The sequence below is a fragment of the Podarcis pityusensis genome (assembly GCF_964106645.2).
Source record: "Podarcis pityusensis genome assembly, chromosome: 9".
Lineage (NCBI taxonomy): Eukaryota > Metazoa > Chordata > Lepidosauria > Squamata > Lacertidae > Podarcis > Podarcis pityusensis.
In genome coordinates, this window is record NC_138034.1 from 27,181,685 (window position 1) to 27,204,988 (window position 23,304).

Consider the following 23,304-nt stretch of genomic DNA (forward strand, 5'->3'; position numbering starts at 1 on the left):
CTGTCTGACCTTCGAATGACAAAGATGGATCCTCTTATTTCAGAAGGAGCCCAATCCAGAACAGGCAAATGGATAATTTCCTGGACATGGGGCCCACTAGCCCACAGTGCCTCCATCTTCCCAAGGTTTATTGGCTCTCATCCTCTGCACCTCATCTCTGCACCCAGACATCCGTCCAGATCATGCACACCCTCTCCTAGCACTGATGTTATGGAGAAATAGAGCTGTATCATCAGTGTATTTTTGACACTTTGCCCCAATACTCTGAATGACCACATCCAATGGCTTCATATAGATAGTGACAAGGTTTTACCCTGTGGTGCACCACAGCGCAAAGACCACGGGGATGAAACAGTCTCCCAATGTTGTCCTTTGGACACAACTCTGTAGGCAGGGGCAGAACCATGGTAGAATATTGTTCCTGTCCCACAGAGCAGTTCATGAGGCTACTATGATCAGTAGTATTAAGAGCCACTGAATTATGGTAAAATCATGGTTGCAGAATGCCTTCTGGACCTTAAAGTTCTGAGATTCAAGAAAACAAATCTCTGGCTGGGTTTCCTGTACCTTTAAGGGGAAAAAAACTTTCCTACTTTTGCCTGATCACTTGCCTTCCTGTCCTGTGTCTGATGTGGCATGAAATCAGCCTGTCCGCTGCCAGAAGTCCAAGCTTCATTAGAAAGCGGTGTTGCTAGACGAGAAAAGCTGGGAGTGAGACAGCAGTGGACAATTTCAGACCCTTTAAGTGTCCCTATTTTCCAAGGATGTCCTTGATTTAGAGAAGCCGTCCCGGTTTCTGATTTGATCTCAGAATGTCCTGCTTTTCCTTAGGACATCCCTATTTTCATTGGGGAAATGTTGGAGAGTATGGTAGGATGTCCCTTGTTTTCACTGGAGAAATGTTGGAGGGTATGGAGTTATCCGACCCCTGAGCCATCTGAAGGCAATCCTGTATAGGGAAGTTTTTTTTTTAACGTTTCATGTTTTATTATCTTTTTATATATGTTGGAAGCTGCCCAGAGTAGCTGGGGGCAACCCATTAAGATGTGTGGGGTATAAATAGTAAAATTATCATTATGGAATGGGACGTCCCTGTTTTAATTGGAGAAATGTTGGAGGGTATGTAATTTTGATCAAGTCATCCTCAAAGCACTTGATCTTTTTAGGCAAGGGAACCTGGGACTTGTGAGGTGGATGCACTGGCTTATAAATTAAATTTTGCACTGTAGGAGCCCTGTCCTCTTTTGCATCTGGGCATCCTGACTAGGTGTGATCTCCAGTGATTTTAAAAAGTTTAAAAAACAGTTTTTTTGGGGGGGCGGCATACATGTATGGTTTCCCAATGAGGAAAAGAGCGACTTGGGTGACATAATTTAGTTCAGGAAAACAACAGGAGAGAAAGGGTTATACTTGTCCCCCACATGCCTCTTCCCTTTAGCTGCTTTTCACTTAAAAAACAAAAATCACCACACAGGAAATCCTGATTGCAGATCTCCCACATCACATCCAGCTGTGTCCTAAAGCTCATAGCCAAAGGTGAAAGATTCCCACTTCTTTGTTTTTACAGAAACAAAACAAAAATCTTCAAGAAGGATATACAGGAGTGAGCAAGAGAAAGAAATTTGAAATGTTAGTTTGAACTCTAGTTTAGACACCAGGAAGCATTTCAGTGGAAAGGCTTCCACTCTGTTGCTTACTCACGGTGCTATGACTGCTCATTCTGGTGGTTTCAGTGCACAGTTATGATTGTGTGTTATGTCTGGGTTGTGCACTTCAGGCTTGCTAGTCTGCCTTAACTGCAGCCTGTCAGCAAGGAATTTCCTTCTGTTGCTCAGCGGCTGTCACTGCTGGAGTGTTTACTTTAACCTATTTTGCTTGGTTTTGATGGTGAAAAAGCACAGGCTCCTGATAATCATTTTGAGCTCCTTCACTGTGAAAGCTAATTCAGACATCATGCCAGGTATCACAGGCAACACCTGTTTTACCTTGTGGTATTTTCTTCCTTCCTGATAATAGTCACACCTTTTCTTTTCTTTTTTACCTTATTGAGCATCTTTAGCTCTAGGTGGGACTTAGATAACTTGCAGGAACACGTGAGCTATTTCCTTATAATTTAACAAGAAAGGGTCTTTTCCTTTCTGCGTAATACTTCCTAGGAATTAGAGTCAAGGGTTAAATCAGATTTCAGCAACCTTTTCCAGCCATCCCTCAGACTATTTTTTTTTTGGGGGGGGGGTGAACGAATTCATATGCCCCACAAATAACCTAGAGATGCATTTTAAATAAAAGGACACATTCTACTCATGTAAAAACACTCTGATTCCAGAACTCATTTCAGTTGGTTGGATGGATTGAGAAGGCGATTGGGCCGCATCCGGCCCACGGGCCTTAGGTTGCCTACCCCTGGGTTAAATGAAGGGCTGGGAAGTGCATAGCTCTGGGATAGGTCTGCAGCAGTAGAGAGTGAAGTCAGCAGGTTGTCAGGTCAGATGCTGCTATCAGTGTGCTCAGCCTGGGCAGATTTCCTACCTACCCCAAATGTGCCCAGAAAAGTGGCCTCTCTTTGAGTGTGCTTTGAAAGAGTTCAACCACTTTGTTTCCTCCTGGCAACATCAGAATGATGTTTCTAGTCCTGAAAAGGATGCTATTTTTATTCAGGCAATTTTCTGGCTTGTCCTGAAAAAAAATCAAAATGATTGGTTACAGCAGTTCACTTCCAGAGCAGTAAGAAGTTCTAGAGAGGCAGCATTACCCAGGCTGCATTTCTTTTGGCGGAAAGAACACTGGAGACTTAAAATACTGCTTTATTTACAAGCAACATTCACACTCCAGTGAGGCAGAAGATCTGCTGTGCTGTATCAAGTCGAGAGAGAGAGAGAGAGAGAGAGAGAGAGACTGACTTCCGGGGTGGCGCCATCGGCAATGGCGGACTCCTTCTGATCTGGAGGGACTAGCTGCGTGCGAAACGGGTCTTTTCTGCTACGGCGAAGCGGGGACCCTTTTAAAAATCACAGGCAGATGAAGCCTGTGACCATGGGACTCGGCGGGCACCCTTTGCGTCCCCCCCAACCCGCAAAGGAACCCACTAACGAGCTCCGAAGCGAAGAGGGGGAAGTGGCGCGGTGCTGAGAGTCAACTGCTTTTTCCGTGGAGCGAAGCCGCATAGCCGTTGCCAGAGAGCGCTGCTTTTTTCCTGGGACAATTTGGCTTCTAAAATAATCACCTGTGAGTACTTAAACTTTGGACAATTGGACTTTAAATAAGGACTTGCGAGCAGAAAGGAATTGGACTTAAAAATTTACTTCAATTTGGCACTGAAACGGGAAGGTCTAAACAGGAAGGCAGCCTTCCGTTTCTTTGTAGACAGAATAAAGCAAAGACAATGTAAACTAGAGCTCAGAAAATCGCTTCTAAAAGATTAACTTTCATCATTTAAAATTGTTGAACCCCCCTTCGGAAGCAGGAGAAGAAGGGGGATCTTTTTTTGACTGTTTAAACCTGCAGAAGTGAGTTTAAAGTAAAGTGACTTTCCACCGTCCTGATCCTGGAGCGGGGCGTCAGGACTGACGTTTGAAGCTCATTGACCAGAGACAAACGCTTTTGACAGATAGCTAAAAGAAGAGAAACATAGTGATTCCACTGTTCCCTTTCGCATTTTAAAGGAACAAATATTGACAAAATATCTCAAAAAGGAAACTTTGTTGCTAGATTCGTCCTTAAAAGAAAGAACAAATAGAAGTTTTCCCCCTAGAGGGAGACTGTGAAACTGTAACTAATTCCAGGGAGCTTGCAGCTGTTACAGATTACAATTGTGGGAAATAGATTTGTGACCTTGTAGGACAATGTATTCAGAAGCTCTGTTGTGTGCTCTCTGTAAAACAAATGCCCTACTGGAACAGTTAAATGAGAATACGGATTTGATGACTAATGTGGTCAGAATTTTTGAACAGGCAGTGGGAAACTATATGGAGCCCACCCAGGAATTAAACCAGGAGTGTGCCCTGACAGAACAGATGAGAGAAGAGGATGTTGCTGAATCTTGGGCGCCAGAGATGGAGGGAGCTGTGGCCCTGCAGGAACATGAGCTTTTGGATTTGACAAATGAACTTGGAAAAAGCCAGATTTGGAAAGATAAGGTTTGGACTGGTTTGGAAATGGGGGGTTGGATAGACCCCCCCTATGCAGGGATGTTTGGACTTTCCAAGTCTGGCAATGGGCCGTGAGATGTTTGGGACTGTGGGGGCTCTTAATCTTGGAGAGATTCTGAAACATGTTTTTAAATACCACATGGAGTTTAGTCTGGACTTTGGAAAAGGGGCTGATTTGTTGAAAAGGGTCAAAAACATTACCAAGCTGGAGTTCCCATGTGTGAAAGGAGACTATGAAGAAGAGCTGCGGAAGGGACATGGAAGAGACTTAAGGGCCTCGGATATAAGGTTACCAGGTTAATGCGCTAGATCAATGGGATAAAGAGGACTGACAAAACCCGGGACCAGGAGGAAGGGACGCTGGATGAAGATTGGATTGTTTTTATTTATTTCTTTTTATTACTAGGATTGTTTTATAAAATTGATGAATGTTAGAAAAATGTTGGAACGAAATTACTTGGCTCTAGCAAAAATGTCTAAAGAATTAGGTAAGAATATTATGGTTATGAGAAGTTGGTAAAAATAAGAGTTAAGTTTTAAGTTTTAAGGTTTTCTATAAGATAAGATGAAAATAGATTAAGGTAATGTAATGACAGAATATTATGAAATATGGAAAGGATTTGCTGCAATAATTAATAACTAGGATACAAAAAAAGGGAGGAAGAGGAGGTCAAAGAAAGAAGGTAATGAAAGTTGAGGATTAGAGAATGATGGATTTGTTTTTATCTGTTTGTGGTGTATTTTTGTTTTTTTGAATTTACATTGTTTGATGTGGTTTGTTTTCTCTTTGTTTTCTTTTTTTTCTCTTTCTGCTGTGTTCTTTTCTGTAATACTAAAATTTTTTCAATAAATATCATTTAAAAAAAAATAGAGAGAGAGAGAGACTCTTCCCTCCTTTGATAACTCCTTCCTTTCTGTGTCTGTTTCAGATGTGTCTCAGATTGTTGTTTCTTCACACACATATGCCTCCTCTTAGCTGAGTAAAGGAGAACCCCCTTTCCTCAAGGTTTTATGGCTCTCATCTTTAAAACAATCAAACAATGTCTTTAGACTCTCAAGAGGACCATTTCATAACCTACTGATTAACTACCAACCAGCTAACCAATCTGGGCAATTGCTAATCTGCCTAACAAAGGAATGTCTGTCAGCTGTAACAAATGCTTAGTAGGGCCCCAGGTTGTGACCAATGGGTGGTATTTAACTAAGTTCTACTCAGAGGTCCTACGTTATTTATGTTCTTACATTTATGTCTCAGTTCATGCCGGGAACCCAAGGCAGTGTGTGTGTTGCATGTCAGATAATGTTCAAGCCACCCCCCACCTCTCTGAGGGATGACTTCCCTTTGCTCAGAGTCTCAAGTATTGGAAAAGAGCAGGCCTGCTATCCTCTTGAGCCATCAGACCATACTCTGGGTTCAAGGTCGGTATATTTTTGGGTCTGCCAACTTTAGTGTGGACTCTCACAAGCTTTTCCTGTTGTTCAACAAAGGGATGAGGTTGCTTTGTAACAGATATCTGATTGAGGTTTTTGAGAATAAGCTTGGAGAAGTGTTGATTTAGGCTGCAATCCTCTATCCATGTAACTTAGTGGGAGTTTTTTTTCCTGCATGGGTGTGTCTGTGATAAAATTAATTATTAAAATTGGGTTTTATTTGTACCATGCTGATCCCAGATTGTAGTATATGTTTGATTTATCTACCTGGTACAAATGTTTCCTAGAGAAGATACACTAGAACAGCCATGTAAGTCCAGACTTGCACATATTGATTAGTAATTATCCATAATAAAGTCAAGTGGGACAACTTGAATTTAATTACGTGGCACCAAGCAGGTTTGCCTAAATGAGCAGTGCACAGTAGAGAGGGTGGCTTTTGATTGTTTAATAAAACAAATTAAGAAACCTCAGAGCAGCTTATTCTTTGTATTCCTGAATTTTTTTTTTTTTGTTTGGCTAACCAGCAGGTAGGGGGCAGGTTTGTGTGTGTATGTGTGTGCTGTTTTGGTTTTGTATCAGGTAGCAGGTATTTTAACACTATCCCTGTTGCTAATTATTGCTTCAGTAAACAACAGCTGTTCAGATGCAGCTCAGCTTCTTTATCTGCTTTTAAAAAGATTTGACAGTGCTCAAACTGTAGACGGGTATTGCTGAAAGGGGAGAAAATGTTATAATCATTTCACTCCCCTACTGCTAGCGAGTTTTATGGGCCTTGTTATGGCAGGCATATTAATTGCTGGTGAGCTGACGTGAAGCAAATTAAACAGCTTTAGTGCTGTGCGTGTTTGCACACTTGGTTGGAATCAGCTTAACAGCCGTCTTCTAGAAAGGTTGGTATGTTTAGACTTTAAATTGTTTCCCATATTAAGATTTTGAAATGCCATAAAAAAATATAGCCTACAACACAGTAGTGGTAATATGCTGTTAGCGATATTTCAAGGCAGCAGAAGTCAAAGGCAAAACGTTGGTTTCTGGAGTGTTGTCCTAGTTCCACGAAACTGTGAGTTGAGTCACCCCAGCTGTTTGGTGTTCAGTTGCCAGGGGTCATCCAAGTAGGCATAGCTATCAGATAATGTTCAAGCCACCCCCACCCACCTGAGGGATGGTTTTCCTTTGCTCAGAGTCTCTAGTATTGGAAGGGGCAAGGCAGGCAGAGCAGGCCTGCTGCTTGTTGCTCACCTGGGTGAGTTTGGTGAGCTGACTTAGGAGCACCTTCCATTCCTCAGAGCTACACTTTCATCTGTTCTTTTCTGAGTTCCTCTGGCCTCTTCGCTGCCTGGTGGGCTGCGTGCAGAACAGCTGAATAGGAGCCGTGGCTGCAGTTCACGAAGCAGTCAGAGGTGCTGGCGCTGGGGCCTGCCACACTCAGCTGACCAGAAAACAATTCTTGGCAGCAAGCTCCATTTTGATCTGCCAGGCGAGAGGAACCTTGTTTGACAAAGCTTCTGCTTGAGGTGAAAAGAAATCTTAAGGGAGTGATTTTTTTGTTTTGTTGTTGTTGCAAGGCCCAGGCATCAGTGAGCTGAAGCATGAAGCAGCAGTAATAGCCTTTATTTGTGAAACTCTGTGGGCAGTGCTAAGCTGTTAAAATGCAGGATAATTAGAATTCTTCAAACAATAGCAAAAGAAATGCAGACTCTGCTTAAATGGCACAAGGCATACTCTGCCCCCTTCCCCCAACCACTTTCTGAGTCTCTCCCAAACTTTTATCCTCCACTAGGGGGTGCTAGCGTCACATTTGTGGTAGAGCAAATGTGGAAGAACTGATGACTGGTTACCTATAAGGCCTTTTTATGGGTCTAAGCCCCATTTATGATTTGAGCAGGGGACATATTAACTGTGTAGCAATTTGCACGACCTACAGGGAGCACATGCAGCTTAACTGATGTTTAAAAGACAGGCTCCTTTTAAAGGTTTACCTGTCACTCCTTATTCAGGTTGTTGACATCCCAACAAATTATTCAGGTTGAAAATCCCAATCCTGTTTTCAGGAGTACCACAAGTGCTTAGTATCTTTGATCAAAGCAAGTTGCTCTGGTTGCTCTCTTGTAGAGATGTGAACTGCAGGCTGCTCCCCAACCAGTTTGAGACTTTTCCCATTCATGCTCTCTGTTTACAAGGGAGAGAGGTGGGAGAATTGCCAAAAAGAATTTGCATTTTCAGGAAGCCTGCTGCTCCTGAAAGAGTTCTTCCTTTGAGCTGGAATTTTGGTTTTCAAGGACCCTTTAAAATCAACGTCTCTGAAGTCCTGTAATCAAAATCCAGAGGAAATTGCTTTTTTATTTTTTTATAAAGCTCTCTACTTATAAAAGTGCATTCGTAATGGACTTACAAATTCTTATATTACTTCTGGGCTCATAAACTGTGCTTAAATGACAGAAATGAAGAATGAATGGCCTTGGCTGAAGTGGGAGGTGGTGGAGCTGTTTTTGACTGCCAGCTTGTAATTTTAAGTTATGGATCGGCCAGAAAAAGTGCAGAATGTTGCTTCTGTATCTTTCTTAAAACAGATACACTGACTGGTACCCTAATAATAAACAAACTTATTGGGAAGCAATAAATTCAGGGGAATTTACTTCCAAATATAAGGGTGTTTAGGATTGCAGCTTTTGCAGGAGCTGATCGTAGCATTGGGCTGAGGTACCTTCACCCCCCCCATAAAATATTTGAGGGGTCTGCCTCTCCCCCAAAGTTGATGGGCATTCCCATTCAAATGGTGTGTGCCATGTCATGTGACTGATTGTGCGGGATGGGGCTTACCTGACCCCCCATATTTTATTCAAGTTGGTACCCCTGACGGTTGTTTAGATCCACAGTTCTTGCACTACACAGAGTCTGTTTGCACTCTGGCCTTTGTGAAATCTGGACCAAACTAGATGTGATGCTGGCAGATCTGTGTGCAAAAAGAGTTTTTGCCACTGAATCATTCAAGTGGCAGGTTGGGAGGCAATTTAAAAGTGTAGCACTTGGGGCAGGAGAAAGGAGTTGGAACTGTCTGTTCTGCCTATGCTTTCCCTTGGGAGTCTACTTTTTACTAGCTACTCCTTCCCTGGTCATATACACCCATCAGAAGACACATGGCTTTAAAATAGTTTCAGCTGGAAAAGCAGTAGTGGGGAAGGGCTCATCAGTAGAGGAGAGCACTGTGTTGGGTGGATGGGCGGGAATAATTGAAGATGGGTGACAAGGTATCTCAAGAGCTTCTGGACCTACTAGGAGCCCCCTTGAAATTACTCCTGGGTGTCTGTCTCAACACAAGTGAGCCATTTGTATAGACCGGCTTATATTGTCTTTCCCATAACACCATCAGAGATTTTCTGGAGGTGTAGCATGGAAAACATCCTGATTCTCATGGCAAGAACTGCACATGAATGCCTGGAAGCGGCCATTTAAAGCGATCTCTCCATGATAGCTATTCCACGTGCACAACATGAGTTTGCCCTGTCCTGTGAAGATTATTTGAACCGTCATACAGAATGCGATAATCTTTTAGCTATAAAATGCAACAGACAGATTCTGTCTCTGCTGTAGAATTTTCTGCAGTGGCTTTAAAACAAGCAACCCAGGGGAAGGCTCCCATTTTCTATTAAACCTGATAGGTTTTAGCGTAATTCCTGTGAAAAACCTATTGCTTTCATTGCCTTCTAAATTGTATGGGTACAATTTCAATGAGGGATAGAAACAACACATTCCCAGGGGGTCAAGTGTGAGTTTTCTGTTCCTAAGTGTCTCAGATTAATTAGATCCTGTAATTTCATCCCCTGGAACAATTTGCTGGTGCTAGTTAGAGGACGTATCCAGTAATAACGTTAAGGTAAAGGGTCCCAGTATTTGAATGAGTTTTGCTTCCTCAAAACTTGAGCTTTATTTTAGGAAAACCTGAAAGTTGTTGACATATGGCTGCCCTAAGCTACAAGGGAACAATGAGTCACTTCAAACATTGTTCCATGCCAGCAAAATTAGGTAAAACAATTAAAGTTGATTTGGCACTCCTACGCACACCACCCTGACTTTTTGTGATAGGGAAAGTGATGAGGAAATTTACTGAGAAGCGTGGGTTAACACTTACTTGGTGCACATTTGTATAACCTCTCCAGGAACAAATCAGGATAAATGCTCAACAAACAGGTTATTTGGAAGTGACCTAGGAGCCACAGGCAAGCAAACCAACTCCCCCCTCTGTAGTAGCCTCAATCATAGCTTTATAATATTTTACCCTATCTTGGTCCCGAACGTATTAAGTTTGTTTTGTAGAAGCCATGGACTCTAAAATGCACCATTAGGTAATTGGTTAATTCTGAATCTATTTTTCCTCTTATGGAGGACCCCAGGAATTCCTATTCCTCCATGACATAATTTGAAGTCAAGTTATTTAATAGAAAAGTTTACTCAAAGTTATTAGTAACATGCAACAACATCAAAAACTAATCGGACAGTTTTGAAGAGAGTGCATGTCGGATCTCGTCTTCAGTTTTCCTTTTTCTGGGATCCGTCCCTTGGAGCTCTCCGGGCCCCAAGCTGTTATCTGGCTCTGCTCAATGACCCACCCCTGCATCATGGTGTTCACCTTCTGGTGCCGAATATATCGGTCTTTATGCCTCTGTGCTTTTATGTTTGTACATACTTTATGGGCTAATAGCCGTAAATAAATAAATAAATAAATAAATAAATAAATATTAGTAACATGAAGAGACCCTCATGCAAAAGTGGTGGTGGTGGTGGGAGAGCGACTGAGCACTAGAAAGATGTTAGATACTGGCCTAGAAATGTTGGGGTCTTCCTAAAAAAGATCAACTTTTGGGGTCTGCTGGTTTTTACCTTTTGAAATATGCACATTTAAATTGGGGTTGCCATATCTCATTCCCTTCATTGGATGGGGCATGAGTGGTGATACCTGCCTGTTTGGTAGCAGCACCCCTATTCACGACATTTATTTATAGGAACAATTTCCATATTACCTTAACTACAGTAGTCCCTAAGTGGTTTATTAGGTTATAATACAAATAGGTCAAAACTACCTATAAAATAAAACTTCAGTTAAAAGGCCTGCTTGAATGGGAAAAGTTTTCCAGTAGGTAGTGGAAGTCCTATAGAAAGGAGGCCTATCTGACCTCAACTGGAAGAGGGACTTCCATAAAATTGGAACCTCAGACTAAACACATGCCCCCTGGTGGATGTGAGCCATATATCCAAGCCATGGGGGATCACTAACCTTGAAGCTGGCCCAGTAGCATAGCAGCAGCCACCAGGGCATACTCCTGAGCGTTGGAGTTATGTGCTTTCCATTCTACATTTTGTAGTTTAACAATAACTTTAAATCTCTATAAAATATATTCCTGTTTATACTTGCAAAAATGCAAATGCCACTACATCTACAGTTATGCAAATCTTCAGCAGTTATTTTTCTCCTTCTCAGTAGTTTGAAAAATTTGGCACTAAAGCACTTGTAAAGTCAACAATGAAGGCCATCTTGAAAATCATTGCCTGCCTTCCCTACTACCAATGCCAAGATTTCACTAGTCTTCCATTCTTGAGCAATATAGAGTACAAAAGAGGCTTGCTTTTTTTTTTTTTTAAGTTTCCTTCTGTTGGCTAGACTTTTACATTTACAAGTGATGTTTATTTGTCAGTGAAATATACTCAGAGTCGCAAAGTGATTTCATGCTCTTTATTCAGCTCATAGTGGTGAGGAGGAATGAATAAATGTCCCCTCACAGTATCTGCTTTATATACATTATTTACACAATGGGCTGCACATGATTGGCTAATTCTGGAATTCTACTGTAAGCCAATCAGGTTGTGGATTCACTTCTATCTGGAGCAGGATTGGGTGGTTCCTGCCAACCAATCATACTGCTGCATTGTTCTAGGACCAATCAGACTGCTGCATTCTGAATCCTATTGTTCTAGGACCAATCAGACTGCTGCCTTTTGGATCCTATTGTTCTAGGACCAATCAGACTGCTACAGTTTGGATCCTATTCAACTCAGTACATAACACCCCTCCCCTCTAAGTTCCAGTCCTGCCCGGGAGGTCGCATTCATAGTCCTCAAGGTATGCCGGCGGCCTACGTGTGCGTTGTGGCCTGGGGTGTTCCCTGGTCCGGGCTCCGGGTTCTGGCTCGTGTTCCAAGGATGCTGGCTGTGATGCGGCTGTTTGGTCTGGTGCAACCGGCTCGCTCAGTCGTGGTTCTGGTTCCGGTGTCCTTTCGGCCTCACGGGTCCTCTCTGTATTTACTGATTCTGCCTCTCCTGCTGGCCCCTCCTGCTCTATGGGCCTCACTGCCCCGCTGTTCCCTTGGGACTCCTCTGACCTGTCCTCCTCCTGGTTTTCTCCCGGGAATCGTCGCCGTATCTGGTCGCAGTGGCGGCGCCAGCATTGCCCCCCATCCGTTAGCACCTCGTACGACACGGGGCCAGTGACCCTGGTGATTGTGGCGGGTACCCATGCTGGGCCTGCCCCAAAATTCTTTGCGTACACTGGGTCCTGGGCCTCGAAGGTCCGGGGGTTCCTGCCTTCCCCCACCACTACCTCATCCTGAGCTCTATCGGGGTGAAGGCGGTCCAATCTGATTGCAAGGCGCCGACCCATTAGTAGTTCAGCGGGGCTCCGGCCAGTCGTTGAGCTGGGGGTGCTGTGCTGTGCTAGAAGGAATGTGGCAAGGCGGTACTCCCAGTCCCCTTGCGTCATGCGGCGAAGGGTGTCCTTGGTGGTCCGCACCATGCGTTCTGCTTGGCCATTGGTGGCAGGGTGGAACGGCGCCGAACGGATGTGGCGGATGGCGTTCTGCGCTGTGAAGGTTTGGAATTCTCCTGACGTAAATGCAGTCCCGTTGTCTGAGACGAGAGTGTCAGGGAGCCCGTGGGTTGCAAACAGCCTGCGTAGTACCCGGATGGCTGCGGACGTGGAAGTGGACGGTACCAGTGCGACTTCCAGCCATTTGGTGTAGGAGTCCACCACTATGAAGAATGTTTTCCCCTGAAAGGGGCCAGCGAAATCCACATGCAGGCGTGACCATGGTGCTCGGGCGGACTCCCAGGACTGGACTGGGGCCCTTGGGGGATCTGGGCGGGGTTCTTGGCAGGCCTGGCAGTGTTTGACCCAGGCCTCTATCTCTCCATCGATCCCCGGCCACCACACATAACTCCTGGCAAGGGCCTTCATTCTTACTACCCCTGGATGTGTCTCGTGTAGGGCTGTGAGGACCCTTTTGCAGAGGGGCTGGGGAACAACGACTCTGCTTCCCCATAACAGGCACCCCTTGTGGGCCGACAGTTCATGTTTGCGGGTTGTGTAGCCGGCGAATTCTGGCCCGGGGCTGCTGCTGGGCCATCCCCTCCACACCCAGTCCAGGACCCGGGAGATGACCCTATCTTTCTTGGAATGGTGTGCAACTTCTTGTGCCTGAATGGGGCGGTCGGGAAGCAGCTCCAGGCTCATAACCTCTTGTGCAGGTGCTGGGTCAGGGCCTGTTTCCGGTAGTGGTAGCCTGCTGAGGGCGTCCGCATGGCCCATCGCCTTCCCAGGTCGGTGAATCAGTGCATACTGGTAGCTGGCAAGGAAAATTGACCACCTGAGGACGCGAGGAGACAGCACTTGGGGGGTCTGCTTTTCGGGGGCAAACAAGCCAAGCAACGGCTTGTGGTCAGTCACCACGGTGAAGGGCCGCCCGTACAAGAAATCATGGAATTTTTTTACTCCCTTTACGATTGCCAGACCCTCCTTGTCGATTTGCGAGTAGTTCCGCTCGGTTGTGTTGAGTGTCTGGGAAAAGTACGCCACCGGTACCTCTCTTCCATCCGGGAGTTGGTGCCCCAGGACAGCTCCAATGCCATAGGGTGAGGCGTCGCATGCTAGCACCACCGGCAGCCTCTCGTCGAAGTGTGCCAAGACCGAGTTTGAGACAAGCAAGTCCTTGACTGCCTGGAATGCGGCCTCCTGGCGCTGGCCCCACACCCAAGGGGCCCGCTTGTCCAGGAGTCTGTGTAGGGGCTCCGCTACCGCCGCCTTGTGGGGAAGGAAGGAATGGTAAAAGTTCAATAGTCCCAAGAAGGCCTGAAGTTCAGTCTTGCTCTTGGGCGCTGGGGCATCACAAATGGCCCGTACCTTGTCCCCAGTCGGGTGGACCCCTTCTGCGTCCACCATAAATCCCAGAAAGTCCACCTGAGGCACTCCTAGTAGACATTTTTCCCGCTTCACCTTGAGACCCGCCGTCTGGAAACGGTGCAGAACGGTGCGGAGGCGGTCCTCAAACTCCTCTGGTGTGGGGCCGGCAATCAACACATCATCGAAGAAGGGGGTGACGCCAGGAATCCCTTTAAGGAGAGAGTCCATTATATTCTGGAATATGCCTGGTGCCACGCTGACACCGAATTGCAGCCGCTTTACCCTGAACGCTCCTCTGTGCGTCACAATCGTCTGTGCCTCTGCTGTGGCCTCATCTACTGGCAGCTGTTGATATGCTTGGGCCAAGTCCAGCTTGCCAAAAATTTTCGACCCAGCCAGGGTGGCAAGGACATGGCTGACCACTGGCACTGGGTATGCGTGGGCCGTGAGGGCCTTGTTTATGGTACATTTGTAGTCTGCGCAGATGCGGACCGAACCATTAGGCTTGACGGGTGTGACGATTGGGGTTTCCCAGGGAGCATTAGGCACCGGCTCCAGCACTCCTTGCTCTACGAGTCGGTCCAATTCCTCGTCTATACGGGGTTTCAAGGCGAACGGGACCCGGCGGGCCTTGAGCCTGACCGGTCGTACTGCGGGGTCAAGCTGTAGCGCAATGGGGGGGCCCGTATACTGTCCCAATTTCCCATCGAAAACCCCTGGAAATTCCTTGCATATGGCGTCCACGTCCACTTGTAAGCTAGTGTGGTTCACCCCGGTGACAGCTAGCCCCAGTGGTCCAAACCATGCCAATCCCAGTAAGCTAATGTAGGGGCCCTTGACCACAAGCAAGTCCAGTTGCCGCGTCCGCCCTCGGTATTGCACCCTGAAGGTCCCCACCCCCATTGTGGGGACCTTACGTTTCTGGAAGTCCCGGAGGGTGAATGGGGCCGGCCTGAGTTTGGGACCCCCAGTGGGACACAGTTTCCTTAAGGTCCTTGCCGAGATTATGGATAGAGTTGAACCCGTGTCAAGCTCCATGCGGCATGGGGCCCCCTCTACCTGTACCTCTACATAAATTTTCTCTACGTTGGGGTGGGGCAACTGGTATACCTGGAAGTCCGTGAGCTCCGTCGAGTTGCCTTGGTGCGTTGGGCCCCGGGACCTGGGGCTCTTGGATTGGTCATCTGATGCCTGGTGTCGGGTGGGCCGAGCCCGACACACCCGGGCGATGTGTCCCGATTTTCTGCACTGCCTGCACTCTGCGTTGCGGAAACGGCAGGTCCTCCTCTCGTGACTCTCCCCGCAGCTTGCGCAGTTCCCTCCTTCTCGTCGAGGCAGCTGTGGTCTGTGCGCTGCTTGAGTGCGCTGCTGTACTCGGTGCACCTCCTCCCTGTCGGATCCTGAGTCGTCGGTGAGGTCTTCATGGTGGACCCTCGGTTGGGATGGCAGGCTCGGCCGTGCCTCTTGGGTCGACCTCTCGGCAGCTTCTGTTGCCAGGGCCTCCTCCAGAGCGACCTGGAACGTTAGGTCCTTCTTAGCGTAGAGGCGCCGTTGCAGCTTCTCATCCTTCAGGCCACCGACGAGGCGGTCACGAAGCATGTTCTCCAGCTCTGAGAAGTTGCAGAACCGGGCGGCTTGGCGGAGAGAGGTCACAAACCCAGTTATGGTTTCCCCAGGGGCTTGCCGCTTTGCGTAGAAGGCATTTCGACGAGCCACCACTGAGGGCTGCGGCGAAAAGTGCCCCTTCAGCTGTTCCATTATTGTTTTGTATGGAACAGTAGCGACGTCTTCAGGCGCAAGGAGAGCCCGGGCGATTTCAAACGTCTCCTCTCCGCAGACGCTGAAGAATATCGCCCTCTTCTTGGCGTCTTCTTCGTCGGTGACCCCTTTGGCTTCTAGGAGGAAGGTGAAACGGGAGGCGTACGCTTCCCAGTCTCCAGATGCTGGGTTGAATGGCGAGAAGCTGCTGTTGGCTGCCATTCTGAGTTCCTTGTGCCCCGGAGCTGAAGCCTGGATACACGGTGCGAGGCAGCGGTGCGGCAGTTGGCGGTGCTGCGGTGCTGTGTGTGGCAGTCAGCTCAGCGGGATCCCACCCTCGTCGCCAGTGAAATATACTCAGAGTCGCAAAGTGATTTCATGCTCTTTATTCAGCTCATAGTGGTGAGGAGGAATGAATAAATGTCCCCTCACAGTATCTGCTTTATATACATTATTTACACAATGGGCTGCACATGATTGGCTAATTCTGGAATTCTACTGTAAGCCAATCAGGTTGTGGATTCACTTCTATCTGGAGCAGGATTGGGTGGTTCCTGCCAACCAATCATACTGCTGCATTGTTCTAGGACCAATCAGACTGCTGCATTCTGAATCCTATTGTTCTAGGACCAATCAGACTGCTGCCTTTTGGATCCTATTGTTCTAGGACCAATCAGACTGCTACAGTTTGGATCCTATTCAACTCAGTACATAACAGTCAGGGTGCCAGTACATCAAACCTCCAGACAAAGGTTTGTGGGTTCTGATCAAATTTCTATAACTTAAAAGCCAAAATAACTTTTAACACACTTTAGGGACTTGTTAAAACACTGGTGGTCCATGCAGTTCACAAACCATAGAGTCTATGCCATTGCTTCAGAGACCAAATACAGTTAATACTGTTCATTATTGTTGATTCCAAACTCAGAGCAGGACACCCTAGGTGCAATGTAACTTGTCAAATGAAAGGGCTGGGTACATATGGCTGCAATCTAAAAAAGAGATTGAGGGGCCAATCTACGCATTTTGTCAAACATACGCTTGTTTGCAACTGGCCATCTTCTTATTTAGTATGAATACCTGCAGTGGGTCTGGCTCTGGATCATAGTCATAGTCAATTTATTTTCTTTCCATCTTTTAAAGTTGCTTTCCTTAAAGGGTTTTCAGTGTTAACAAGGGTACATATGATCTCTCTGTTTTCAATTCATCGAGTCCTTTCTACAGGTCAGTTATGTTTGGTGTGAGACACAGCTGTCACAGACATTGTGAAGTGGGGGGGGGGGGAAATAAGGGGGTAGTGATTTTCCATTCTTTGGCTTAGTGTATGTGCAGAGTTTTTGTGCCAGTGTTGTGAGGATAAGTTCTTTATTTATCTGTCTGTTTTGGTTGGCAGTGTAAGAGATTGGAGAGCCCAGAGTATGGTTGGTTGCATTTAGCTGTTTGCAGTAAGTTTTGTTTGTGTGTATGAAGGGGGTGTGGGTTGTTGGGTTAAATTAGTCCTATTGATTTGTATGCTGTCAAGGGGTTTATTGGGCTGTGTATGTAATAAAGGCAAGCCATAGTCTATTTAGTTATATACCACATTTCCCACAAATACATTTGTGCTCAACGTGTTTCATAGGATGTAAAAAATTCACAATAATAATACAAAATCATAATAGAACCACAGCATGGCATTAAAAAAAAAAACCTGTGTCATTTTCCTGATGAAAATCATGCCCAGAACTACTTGCCCTTGAAAATGCTATTGGCTGCAATAGTACTTGTAATTATTTTTTTTTAAATATCGTTTTCTTTTGCACAAATAGGTGAGATTGCTTTTTTGTACCCCCCTCTTAGTGGAGAGGTCTGTTACCCAGGTCTTTATAACAGATATCTGATTGAGGTCTGGGATGATGGGAGTTACAGTCCAACAGGTAGAGAGCCACATATTCCCCACTGCAGACCTAAATGGATGTAGGCTAGGTTTGACAAGTGTTGCAGTGATGGGCATGCTTGCTTCACCGTTTACGAAGCACACAGTTCACCCTACCTCCAAGATACAGCTTCTCAGTACAGTGGTACATAAATGTGAGTTTTAATCTGGGTTTCTGGTAGAGCATCTATAACTTTTTGTCATCTATGTAATCTAGTCTGGCTCTGGATTCATTCAGCACACCCCAGTCTGGTCATATGACCCAGCCCCCCACCCCACAAGTGGTCCACTGCTGAGGCAGACCAACCATTAACAGAAAATGTGTTGTTTGGGCTACGATGCTTAATGTTTCCTTCAGTAAAATCAGTGTAGTATATCCTCAGATAGTAAACTCTCATGACTCGTATTTGAGACAAAATGTTGCTGCTGTCCTGAAGCTGGACTTGGCTCCAAGCTAGGATTTCCCCCTTTTATATCAGTAGTTTATTAGAGTTCTGGCAGTATTATAATATGGCAATAATTATAGATTGGCTTAACACAGCTGTTATAAGGATACGTTACAATGTGAAGCACTTTGAACATTCTTAAGTGTTATACATGTGTGAAGTATTGTAGTACTGTTGTTGCTGCATTCAGTCATTACTCTATAAAAACGCTAATAATGCTTTCAGGATGACATTATTTCCCCTTGTAAAATGGAAGATCTGTTTCTCTCATCTGTGTGAAATACCAAGTCTGTAATCAGCTTTTTTTTTTTTTAAAGGTGACATAGAATAACCAATTTGGGATGGATGAGCATGTTTGTCAAGCTACAGTTGTCACTACAAAGCAAATGTGATGAAGTCTGCCTATTCTACCTAACATAAAAACATGCAGAGTGTTTTGAAGGCAGCACATTTCAGCAAATGGTGTGAATTTGGATTGAAGGCTCTTCAGGCCTTGAATGACTTATCAGTGTCAAACTGGTTATATATAATCAGCTGCTTTAATTAAGTGCTGTGTTTTTTAATATGAAAGGGAATAAGCCTTCATTTTTCATTTTCTCTTAGCTTTATGATGCTTAACAATGTGAGGTGTAGTTAATGCTTCTGTAAAGTAGGCCGCTAGAGAGATCCCATGGAGTAATTTGCCTTGCTGAGCTAGCAGTCTGGGCCACTGGGCAGAGGGGGCAGGAAACAACTCCCAACTGGGCAGCAAATGAATCAATACTAGCAGTACTGGATCACTTTGCATCTACAAGTAGGAACAGAAAAGCAATAACACAGTTATAATGTCTGACACACATAGTTAAGAAAACAAATCTAAACGCAGACACATTGGCTTGGCTTTTATTGGAAAGCCTAGATGCAATCTATAGTCATCAAGGTGTGGAAAAATTCAGGACACATATAAAGTTCAGAAGGCAAATTAAAAGAACAATACAAATCAGACAAAATTTACATTTCAAAATAGCATGAAAGCATTTTGCCTAAAATACTCTGAATCTCCTTATTTTTTGTAGGGTATTTATTTTAATACATTTTTTTCCATTTCTTTTAAATTTTCTTGTTTACAAATCCCCCAAAGTCTCTGTCTCATGTAGGAGCATGTCCATCTCCGAATGATTGTTTTTCTCTTTAGTGTATAGCTAGAGAAAAGGCTGCTGGTTGGGCCTTTATCTAAGTCTAGATGACCATCAAGAGAAACTATAGTTTGGGGGCTACCCATGCCTAAACCAGGGAGAAGGAACAAGGGCACAGGAAGTAGAAGCTTTAATTCTATTCTGACATGTAACACACTGGATATGTTTGCGGTATTCCAAGTCAATAACATTCCACTACATTTTTTGAGCATGAACCTAATTCCACAGTTAGAGCTGACAAACCTCTAATACAATGCTGTTAAATCCGAGTTAACAGAACTGCAATCCCCATACATTTCCCAGATTAAAATAATATGTGAAATAATGGCACTGAGCTGTGGGTTTCATGAATCATAGTTGCTAAATTTGGGCTCTTTGAAGGTTGAAAAATAAAAACAAACTTAACTGTTAATTTGCACTTTAATAAAATAACAGCTTTTATTCTAAATGTCAGCAGTTCTGTAGCTTCTACCCAAGGGGTACATGAATAGCAACAGCACTGATAGTGTGGATTCAGTAACTTGCTTGACCTACTCACAGCCTGTTTGACAAGACTCCTACTGTGCAGTTGAGAGCACACATAATACTATAGAATCTCGGTGCAGAAAGCAGTTAGGAAACTATTTTTATTTCACCCCTTCAGGTATTTAAGACACATTCACCTGCCATTTGTTGCCATTCTGCATACTGAGTACAGCACAATTAACCTTTCTCCCCCACCCACCCAAAAAACCCAAACAAACCCCACAATATTTTAGTCATTTTGTGGCTGAAAGCAGCACTCAGGAACAAGGGATCTTATCCAGAAATACTGAGGAATGTGGGAAGGAGTAGCCCTAAAAATAAGATGCCCCTCTTTGTCTTTCCCTGCCCACTTACAAATGATGTAACCTCCTCCCACTGCATTTTTAATCAGGCATGGTTCAGTCCAGTTACAAGTGCTGAGCTTTTTGGAACTGGTGTAGTTATAAAATTTGATGAAGGGGCGGCATATGAGCAGAGGCCAGAAACCAAGGAACACTTTAATGCAGATTCTCTAGCACAGGAAGGCTTAGTGGAAAGTACATACGTGAATGTTATTTTTTAATGTTATCTCTGCAAGTCTGAATGGTAGTTGTTTTTTTTTTAAAAAAAAACCAGCACACTGGAAGCTGAGAGTCTCAGAATTTTGGAAGAGTGATGAATTCTGTTCTACTGAAATAGAATGCATATTGTGAGATTACATGACCTAGATTCCTCTGAAAGCAGTCTCAGGCATACTAAGAGCCACTGTCTCCCAGTGATGTGATTTTGTTATAAAGTTAGGTGCTGGAGTTCAAACCTGCCAGAGAGCTCTATCATTTGGTATGAGACTTCTGTCGCGCCCCCCCCCCCCATCTAAGATCAGGGACAGCAGACTGTGTTGAGAGATGCACTTGGAACATATTCATATCAGAAGTATTCCCCTTGATTGTTACTTCAGATGTTCCAGAGCAGATGCCCAGTATTGAAACCTGCCTCAAAAGGCCCTGTGTTAACCTCTACTGTTTGCATGTCTTGAGTCCAACCATATTAGATTGGACTGTCCTTATGAGCAGGTCATGCCAAACTGTAGTGCTATTTTTTCCTAGAAAAAGAGGTTCTGGAACTCACCATGAACGCCTCCCTTGTTCTAATGGCAATGCCACCCATCTGAGAGGTGCCGGAACAGAGTTCCTGTGAGGTTCTAGCTGAAAAAAGCCCTGCCAAACTGTATGGTAGCTTTATGATGTGGATTAGGCACTAAGTTAATACTCTCACCTTCCTTTTTCTTGCAATTCATGTGTGTGTGTGTGTGTGTGTGTGTGTGTGAGAGAGAGAGAGAGAGAGAGAGAGAGAGAGAGAGAGAGAGACTCTTTTTGGTGGACAAGAGGTTTAAAGGCTAGGGTATTAGTTTAACTTGGTTTTCTACCTATCCATCTTGTTCTGTGTTTTTCCAGTGAAATACTGAAAACCTTTCTTTCAGAAGACATAGGCAGAAGCCCTGTCGTTGTGGCAGTGAGCACTGCACCAACTTTCCATTCATGTACATTTGCAGAGCACCTGAGGCTGCAATCCTAAACTCGCTCACTAGAAAATGAGCCCCATTGAACACAATGAGACTAAACTCTCTGTGTCAACATGGATAGGATTGCTCCTTTCACCACATAACACAGCTTTACATCCCACATTTTAAAAATACACAACAGAGCTGCAAAATGAATAAATACACCTTTAGGGCTGGAAGAGAACAAGGCAAGCCCAGCCTACAAAAGTCTTCTACTGTCATACATAAATCTTATTGAGTTGCTCTCCCTCTTAGCAGCGAGTGGCGAGGGCCAAGCAGGGCACAGGAAGCGGGGCGGAGTGGCTGCCCCACACCAACCTTTCCCACAAGCAATTGAAAGAGAAAAATGCACTGTTTTTAAAGCTAATACAAAAATATTAACACTTCTGTCCATTTGTATACACTGTTATATCTCTACAATATAACTCTTTATACTGTACAGCCATAACATAACAAAAGGTGCAATTCCTTTAAAAAAATTCACACACTGCACATTTTTATCATTTTATTTTAAGTATAAACCTTTTTTAAACACTTTACATAAATTAACTCCTCTGAGACTAATATTTGATGTACAGTAAATTGTAATTCATATAAAAATCCATAAACAACTTGTCTCACATAATTTACAAAAAAAATCAAGGTTTCCTTTGCTGCTCTGTGACAAGGATTCTACTTGCCATTCCCCCACCCCACCCAAGGCAAACCACGTTATCATTGTAAAATCCATTATTAAATTCCCATTGTAGCATAAATTGCTTGTGCCAATGTCCTTTTAGAAAGAAGCACAGTTTAAAGCCATTGGGGTGTCCATAAACAAGAGTTTTTGCCCCACATTTTAAAATGAACAAAGATATATACCACATCCTATGCAGAGAGAGGAAGAGAGCAAGAGAGAGGAGGAGGAGAGAGAGACTAGTTTCTTGTAAGCAAAGGTCAACAATTTAGTAATATTTGGAAACACTGTATGGATCTGTTTCTTAGTTAAAAGACAGTGCCTCAAAAGAATAGGCAGCTTGTTGCAAACCCTTTAGGTCTTCCTTGTAATACTTTCAGTCCAACTCGAGTGCAGCGATATGCATATGTAAACATATTCTTTAAAGCAGATCACCTTTAAGGTCGTTCAGAGTAGGGAAAAACAACTCCCAGTTTTTCTTTTTAGCAATATCATTCTTCTGGAAGGCTCTCTCTTTGTTGTAGAGTCTTATTGGGATCGTGCTACAGAAAAATCTGAGCAAAGGTGTACATTTAGGCTCAAGTAGTAATGCAGCAAAACAATTTGGTCTCCCTCTCAGAAGACACTGGTACAGGGTCAGTCTCTTTGGCAGCCCAGGCTCAACCAGTGTGTTACCTCTTTCCAATCTCACTTTGCCTAAGGAACTGTATATTGTTAGCGCTGTCTGCTAATTCGGGGTATTGCTCCACGGAGAGTACATAGTACCCATCATATCCTTGGACTTTTCCAGCACTCAACAGTTGCCTCTTTTCCCCTTCTGTCCATAACCTGGCACCTTCCTCTCCATCTCTCACTCTTTGTTGTTCTCTGGCCCAGGCATTGGAAAGAGCCCTTTGCCTAGCCTGCTCTAATATCCGTGCCTTCTCCTCATCAAGCGTCATGCCGTAGCGGACATGAAGAGCCAGTGCACCATACTGCATTTCAACATCGGCAAACCTACGAGTCCTGCCATTCACCACAGTGGTAGACTGGGAAACGGTGACGTTGATACCATTTTCTAGGGCCTTTCGTCCGCTAGTCAGTCTCAGCGTGCCCAGGTCACTCTCTGGTGAGGTGGTCTTGATGAAATAGTGTGTGTCCTTTCCTTCAATGGTGAAATGCAGGTTTTCCAGGTAGTATGCATTGTTCAGAACAGCTGCCACTTTGATACAATCCTCGTTTGCAATGTTAAGCACATTAGTCTGCACTTTGCCTTGATTGACAGCCAGCATAACCCCTTTCCCAATCAAAGACTTCACAGTTGCGAACCACAACCACGATTTCTCGCCGCCGGGTCTGCGCTTGCTGATCTGGACTTCTGCCATCTTTCCTAGGGACAGGAAAGCCTTTGCTTGCCTTGCCACTTGTTGTTGCACTCCAGAAATTGGCTGAAAACAAGAACAGACAGAAGTTTTACAAACCATCTGTAGCCCCTAGATTCCAACAGTCATGCATTTATTGGCACAATGCCTGGAGCTGAC

The 23,304-nt window shown here is 44.7% G+C and overlaps 1 protein-coding gene and 1 long non-coding RNA gene across 6 annotated transcripts in view; one reads left to right on the top strand and one right to left on the bottom strand.

The window, feature by feature from the left end:
- The window catches only part of LOC308485774, a 72,253-nt gene that overhangs the window by 16,944 nt on the left and 32,005 nt on the right, over positions 1-23,304 (top strand). The gene's annotated exons all lie outside the window — the stretch shown is intronic.
- The window catches only part of TENM3 (teneurin transmembrane protein 3), a 974,114-nt gene continuing 972,410 nt past the window's right edge, over positions 21,601-23,304 (bottom strand). For both annotated transcript variants that reach the window (XM_081021657.1, XM_081021658.1), the window contains one exon: positions 21,601-23,211. In XM_081021657.1, coding sequence (XP_080877783.1) covers positions 22,456-23,211 — 756 coding nt within the window. In that variant the 3' untranslated portion in view covers positions 21,601-22,455. The remainder of the gene's footprint in view (positions 23,212-23,304) is intronic.